At 44.6% G+C, this 7,799-nt stretch overlaps 1 protein-coding gene across 8 annotated transcripts in view; it reads right to left on the bottom strand.

The window, feature by feature from the left end:
- The window catches only part of HIPK3 (homeodomain interacting protein kinase 3), a 123,454-nt gene that overhangs the window by 47,914 nt on the left and 67,741 nt on the right, over positions 1 to 7,799 (bottom strand). Inside the window, exon 1 of one of the 8 annotated variants that reach the window (XM_025215934.1) lies at positions 5,440 to 5,536. The exons of the other annotated variants lie outside the window; for them this stretch is intronic. Coding sequence (XP_025071719.1) covers positions 5,440 to 5,516 — 77 coding nt within the window. The 5' untranslated portion in view covers positions 5,517 to 5,536. Of the gene's footprint in view, positions 1 to 5,439; positions 5,537 to 7,799 lie in introns of those variants that run through there. 8 annotated transcript variants of the gene reach the window in all.

Below are 7,799 nucleotides of genomic sequence, written 5' to 3'. Positions count from 1 at the left end.
TATCTAACCTCCTCTTGAAGACCCCCAGGGTAGGGGAGAGCACCACCTCCCTTGGGAGCCCGTTCCAGACCCTGGCCACTCTAACTGTGAAGAAGTTCTTCCTAATGTCCAGTCTAAATCTGCTCTCTGCTAGCTTGTGGCCATTATTTCTTGTAACCCCCGGGGGCGCCTTGGTGAATAAAACCTCACCAATTCCCTTCTGTGCCCCGTGATGAATTTATAGGCAACCACAAGGTCGCCTCTCAACCTTCTCTTGCGGCTAGTTTTACATATCTCCTAATCCAGCAACAACAGTTCTACTTGGTGATGCTTTTACCTCTGGCATATGCCCCTATGTGATCCAATTTGCATACTGGTCTTTTCCAGATGGAGAAAGAGAATCCTCTAGAGCAGAGGCAGGCAATTATTTTGGGCGGACGGCCTCTTACTGAGTTTTGGCAAACTGTCCAGAGCCGCATGGGTAGACCTGTCCTTTGACAGATACCCTGCCCCCGGTCGCCATCTTGGGGCCGGAAGTCCTGCTCCTAACCTCTGGCCTTTGCCACAGGAAGTACTCCTTTGGGGAAAAGGGTTTGCTATCTTAGAATGGGGAAAAAAACAAATTATATACTAAAAAAAAATCAAACAACCATAATAATATATTTTAATTTAATTTAAAATATTTTTGTCCTGATTTGTGTAAGTTTATGCTGTATGTGTAGAAGTGATTGCATAATAGCTCAAAATGCTCTTGTATAGTGGATGGGGGGTGCAGGAGTGTCAGGAGTATGGGTGGGTGTGTGTGAGGGGTTTGTGGGGAGCTCTGGATGTGTGCATGTGTACACTATTTGTGGGGTGTGTGATTGTGTGTGGGGGAGGGTGTGGCTGTGGGATTTACGGGTATGTGGGGTGTGCATGGGAGCCCCTCCCTCAGCCACCCCCCGAGCCAGTAAACACCCACCCCCACCCTGCAACAGCCCAGAGCCCAAGCACCCTGTGGCACCTCCCCGCTACCACCAACAGCATGCAGCCCCAGTGCACCCACTCTGTACCCCCTGGCCACATGCAACAATAGTGCAAGAGACCAGCACATACAGCCACAACCCTGTGCACCCCACACCGGCTCCAGGCTCATCCGTTGGGGCTGAGCATTGGCAGCAGCATCTGGGCAGGAACTGCTGTATGGCATGGGGAATTTTTGCTGTGGCCACTCAGAGCCCACACCGCACTAGGCTGCAGTGCAGCTCCTTCACCACTGCCTCTGGGCTGCCCAGCGCAGCAGCAGTGACAGTGCGGAAGAGCCGCAGGACAGCTCACAGCTGGCAGTGAAGGAGCCACACTGCAGCCTAGCGCAGCACAGGCTCAAGGTGGCCGCAGCAAAAACTGCCCACTGGTGGTGGGGGGAAAAGGCTGCTTTCCCCGTGCCAAGCAGCAGTTTCTGCCCAGCTGCTTTGTCCGCTGCTGCTCAGCACTGATGGGCAAGCCCGAAGCTGGCGTGGAGCCCAGGCTCAGCAGTGGCAGTGCGGGACAAACTGCTGCTCAGCATGGGGGGAAAGTGGCCACTCCACTTCCTGCTTCCAGCACTTCCTGGTGTAGCTGCTCAGACCCCATGCAGGGCTGCCTTGTGTCTGCTCTGCACTGCCACCACTGCCCCATGGGGCAACCCAGAGACAGCAGTAATGCAGTGGTGATGCAGGACAGCCCTGTGTGAGCTCCGAGCAGCTGCACCAAAAAGTGCCAGCATTGGGAGGGGAGGTGGCCTCTTTCCCCCCACGCTGAGCAGCAGTATGTCCTGCACTGCCGCTGCTCAGCCCAGATGGGTGAGCACAGAGCACACAGGGTTGGAGCTGCATGCACTGGTCCCTGTCTGTACCGCGGAGCAGGGGCAGGGGGCACTGGGGGCGAGCGGGCACGCAGGAGCCAGAGACAGACGGACAGGAGCGTGGGGCCCGCACTGGTGTTCCAGGGCAAGCACCAGCAGGGCCCAGAGCAGGGTGGGCAGGAGCTCAGGGTCCCAGCCAACAGGGGCTCTATGGAGCCAAGCCAGCTCCCCTCTCTCCCTGCTGGCGCAGCCCATCCCCATGCTCCTACCATCCTGCTCTGGGCTCCACCGGCACTGGCCCCAGGACACCGGCATGGACCCCGTGCTCCTGCCCAACCGTTTGCTTCCACTTCCTCCTGCCCGCCAGCCTCTCTACACCACATAGCTCCAAGCTGCATTGCCAGACCGCTAGATTCAGCAGAAGCAGGCCAGCCTCAAGGACTGGGGCGATTGCCCCCGGTCCTCCGCGCCCCTGCCCCCGCTCTTACCTAAATATCCCACTCCGGCGCAGGGAGGCACAAACAGCCCCACTGTCCCAGGCCAGAAGCCTCTGCTAGATGGGGCTTCCAGCTGTGGGGGCAGGACCAGGCAGGCCTTGCTGTTGCAGGATATTGCCATGGCTTCCCCTGGGTCCTACTGCCCTTGGCTCCTGTCACCTTTGACAGGCAAACAGGGGCAGATAAATACTTATTTTCTAAATTTTTCAGGGGCCCTATGGGCCGGATAGAATGGCCTGGTGGACCGGATTAGTCCCACAGCCGTATTTTTCCCAACCCTCCTCCAGAAACCAGAGAAGAAATTATTTTGGTTGAGGTCTAAGGAAGGAAATGCATTGAGACAGGTGAGAAATAGGAACATAACCTAAGCACAAACTAAATTGATCCACATTTGTCTTTTACTATTATACAGAAAAATAGTCAATGTCAGAAGTGGTTTTGCTGGCCTTTTGCAGGGCTTTCATGTAGTTTTACATATAAAGCCACATAAGCAGATGAAGATAGCCCTGAATAAGATCCTTTCCCAATGTTTGGATATGAAGCAAAGTGGAAGGACTGGGATCTGGAAGCTGGTTTTAGGAACCCTTCCACTCTGGACACCAAGTCAAAAGGTAACCCACAGTGATTCCAGATGCAGATGAGATAAATAATTTCAGTCAAGCACTGGAAAACAAGTTGTAGGATAGCTAGAAACCTCAGAAGCCCCACAGGTAGGCACAGAGAAACAGAAAGTATAAGATGTCAACCCAGTGACAAGTTATCAGTGCTGATGTTCCAGACTTGGAAGAGCATTTATGAGAAATAATGGAAGTGTCATTTGGAAGTTTTTATAGGCATCCATCATAGGTTAAGAAAGTACAAAGGAAAGGAAAATTATTCCTTCTTTTCTTTGTTTGTTTACTTGCATGTTGTGAGAGCAATGGCAATGCGCAGGGGGTGCATGTGGGTGCATGTGCACCCCCGAGATCAGCCGTGCAGCCCCCGGAAGCACTTCCAGTTTTGCCGGTTTTGCCACTGGCTTAGTGATCGGCCACTGGAGGAATCTGCCCCCCTCCCCCACCTGTCGGCAATCGGCTGCTGGGGGACCCTTCCCCATCAGCGATCTGGTGCCCCCCCAGACTCAGGAGGTACCAGTCACCCATGTGTGAGAGGATGTTCTTTTTTTTCTGCCTTTTGCCCTAATGGGCATTTGTTGATTGTGTCAAAACAGATATGTTGGCATATACAGATAGATCCAGAGGTGATGCCACAGATAAAGTAACAAAAGAGGAGCAATAGTGGAGGGGCATGCTTCCCCCATCAGCACCAAGGCTATCAGTTTTTGGTATGATTGGCAAGCTGGAGGCATAGTTTGTATGGGGCTCTGGGCTAAGCAGTGCTGGAAATGTAACTAAATCCATTGCACAGCCATACTTCATATACATATTTTGCATAGGTAGTCAGCATATAAGGAAAAGGAAAATTGGTGGGATCCTGTTCTAGAATGGGACTGTAATTCAATATCACTATGTACTTCAAATGAAGCATTGAATCACTTTCATAATGCGACAAACTGGTATAATCCCATTTAAATTATATCAATTTCAGTCTGTTTCAGTATTAATTATGGACTTTATTAAAACAATCACTAAAATCAGTTGAAATACTCTCAATAGGCTTTGATTTAGACCCTATGCCCTTTATTTTATTCTTGATGTGAATTTAATTGTATTATAGTATTAATATAACAACAGATTTAGAAGTTAGAACTACGTATTGCATTACCCCATTTTATAAACTGAGCTTTGTATTCAAAAAAATGTTGGCAGAAGTTTTTTCATAACTTAGAAGAAAGAGCACTAATTTTAGAAAGAAAAAGATTGTGCTTTCATTATACAACACTTCTATTTTACATAGTAGAATTGTATTAACCCACATTCACCGTTTACTAAAGCCATAACAGTATATACCAACAGGTTTTGACAGTAAGTAGTATGTGACGAAAATTAAAAACAGAACCAGCTGTAAACAGTTTACAATCTGAAAAAAAAAAATTAAACAAAATATGGGATCCATAGAAAGAAGCTAACAGATTTTTTTTTAAATATCTGTTGGGTTGTAGATGAGATTTTTACTAGTCAAGTATTTAAAATTCATGAAAGGAAAGTATTTTAGGAAAAAACAGTAAAAATACTGATGCCATAGTTCTCCATGTAAAACTAACATCCTGTTCTCTGAAGCAGTGGAATACTGGGATCCATTTCAGCATAATGCACTTGGATTTCTTCCTATATAAAGTTTTAACCAGTCAATCACCAGCTATGTCAGCTACTAGAAGGAAAGCAAATGAACTGAAGTATAAGTAGGAGGAAAGGGAGGGTCTAAAGATTGACAACTTGGCAAGGAAACTTTCAGAGTATATATTTCATTTAATTTATAAAATACGTTTGTCTTTCTGTGAAGTAGAACATCTTAAAATTGTATAGTGATAGATTTACATATGCTTATTTCATAGTTATAAGGATAATCTGGCACATCATCTAGTTGGGGACTTATGAGCTGGCAAAATATAAACAAGCTTGACTTGGGTATGTTTTTCAAGTCCAGCAAATTTAAGTGAAACATAAGCATCTGCTTAAATAAAAACTAAGCACAAACTTAAAACCTATGCTGTTCTTGGGCCCACTTCATGCAGTAGCAAGTGAATGAACTGGATGATCTGGCAGGTCTTTTCTTTCTCCATTTCTGTGATTATATTGGCAGTTATGTATATTACCATAATTAGGCAGATAACTTGGTTACTGCTACTATCTCCCCACTGAAATAATCATGTAATTATCAAAACCTAAACATGTGAGTACTGTTGAAAACAATTTTTAAATTGAGAACTAAAGAACATGCTGTTTTATGTCCCTTGACAATGCTTTGACAAAAGAAAGAAATTCCATGAAACAGAGTAAATATTTTTCAAATTAAAACTACAGGCTGTTTGAAAGAAAAATATATACACCCTATTCTGGTAAAGCTAGAATTTAACACTTCAACTTTCAAGTCTGTCACATAACCTGCTTGCTATTACACTGAGTAGTTTGCTTACAGAATCCATATGTAACAGGCATCCCTTCATGTATCTCCACCCCCAAAAGTTTCAGTTTATCTTACATTTTTCTCCTCTGATATTTTATTTCTTTTATCTCCTGCCCTGCCTGCTTTCCTCCATTTTTCCTTTTTGGTATCATGGTTTAAGTTATCTTTCCTTTCCTGTTGAAAGAAGAGCCACTCTATTCTTAGAGGGGGGGTTAGATCCTAAAATAAACTGCTTAACTATGTATCTATTACATCTAGATTGATGTCATATCAGAATCTGACCACAACACGCTGCAACAGGAATGTGACTAGAGTTAAGAAACTGAATATTTCTGCAAGTTCTATTTCATAAATATTTTTAAAATTAGCACCTGAGGCAAACACTTAAAGGGATACCATCATAAAGCTAAAATCTAACCTATTTTTTTCCTTTTTAAATAATTGTAAAACTCATAAAGCATAAGATTATGTGGATCTTTTTTGAATGTCTTTACAAGCTCTTTCTAGACACCCAAAACTCAAGGGAAACCTATAAAGGAAAAATAAGCCAACAGTGTAAATGTACTAGAGGGGGCATATTTTGTTAAATCAGTATAACCACCAAAATATACAAATTCTAGCACACAAGAGTTAAAAAATGGACAGACTTGTCCAGAGAAAGACAGATAATGTGATCAGGAGTCTTTCCTCTGGGTTAATCCTGAGTCCAGTCCAAGCCAGCAATAACTGAAAGCAGTGATGACTGCAATGTCTGTTCAGTTCCTAATATAGACAGATATTCACATTGCAAAAGCCACCCCCACAAGGCACCCTTATTGACAGTCTTAACAGAGGCACCAAGGATCAAATGGGCATGGAGACTGAGCTATCCTCTCACCCTTAGAAGTGGTCCTTCCAAAATAGGCACAATGATAACAGTGGCTTGTGTTGTTGCTGTGTTAGGGTTCAGTTACCTGAGAGAACAAGAGGATGTCAGCTTCAGTGTACAAGTTTTTTGGTTTTGTGTTTTTAAATATAGAGAAACAATTATAAAATATAGTTACATAATATCTTATAAGAAACACTGCGCCTCAAAATTAAAGGACAAGTTTAAAAATCTACTACATTTAAACAAAAAGATATCTGCGAAAAAACGCAATTACAAACATACGTATTCCTTACATGATGAACTGACATGATGGTGGTAAATACTGGTATCACGTCAAGAATCTTAAGAAACTCTCAAATATGTACTAAACAAACACCAAAAATTCAAACCGCATTATATACTGTATTTACTCAAATATAAGATGATCCTAATTATATGAAAACCCTCCAAATAAGTAGATTGTATATATGGAAAAAAAATATAAAATTGTTATAATTTTCCAGGTATAGAATCTAATTATTGGAGGTTTGCCTTGAATGTGTTCTTCTCTCACTGCTACAGCAGGGAACAAATCTGGAGGGTCAGATAGCCCTCACCCCCTTTTTTCCCCCCCTACAACCCTTTCCTTACTGTCAAACCCAAGTACATGGAAGTGAGAAACAAACTTGAGAACACTGACCTAGAAATAATACCTTCAGTTACTTGCATATAGGGCAATTACTACAGGTACCCATAGACTTAGACCATCCAGGATTGATATAGTTTACCTCTTTTGAAACTGCTGCAAGTTTTAGCTCAGATACTCCATAAACACATCCTTAAGCAGCACTTCTATACCTACTTGTATATATTACAACCTATGCATGACATTAGCCCAAAGCCAAAAGACTCATGAATTGCCACACAGTTCATTGGGCTAGGCCCCAGCAGAGACAACAGTATTTCAAGTCATGGTGACACCACAGATGAGCACTGCTCAGTATGTGTGATATCCACCTCCCCCCACTCCAAGATCCATGTATTAATTGCCCCCAATTCATGACTGGAACCAGGTATTCTTGTCACAAGTCCTAGCATCCACCAAAAAATTTAATGTAGATGAGGCACAGGGCAACATGGTCTGGTGCATGTCATGGAGGGCAGGGCCACAATCATCATACGAGACAGGGGGCAACAGACGGATTATGAGTAAGCTGTTTGGGGCCCCATTAAGTGATGCTTGCCAGACATTTAAGGCTGGTTAAAGAGCTCATTGGAAATGGGAACAAAACGTGCAGCGCAGCTGTGGGAGTGAACAGGAAGTCAAAACGTATTCAATGTAGTGCCTCACCGTGACTTGAGTCAGTGCTGAGGGTGACTAAACACAAAGGGCACCACCATATATCTGATTCAGATATATTCACCATATATCTTATTCAGTCCCCACTGCCCCATTCTGCATGGGGGAGCCCTGCCATGAGCCCTCAGAGGCCCAGATGCCCATGGCCAGAGCAGGTGAATACGGGGCTTTTTTTAAGTGCCGGGAAGCTGGGCCCAGGTGGGGGGGTGGGGCTGGGCAGGGCAGCCG

This window comes from Alligator sinensis, unplaced genomic scaffold (assembly GCF_000455745.1).
Source record: "Alligator sinensis unplaced genomic scaffold, ASM45574v1 scaffold57_1, whole genome shotgun sequence".
Classification (NCBI taxonomy): Eukaryota; Metazoa; Chordata; order Crocodylia; family Alligatoridae; genus Alligator; species Alligator sinensis.
Note: the sequence above shows the minus strand (reverse complement) of the source record. Positions and strands in the feature narration are given on the sequence as shown.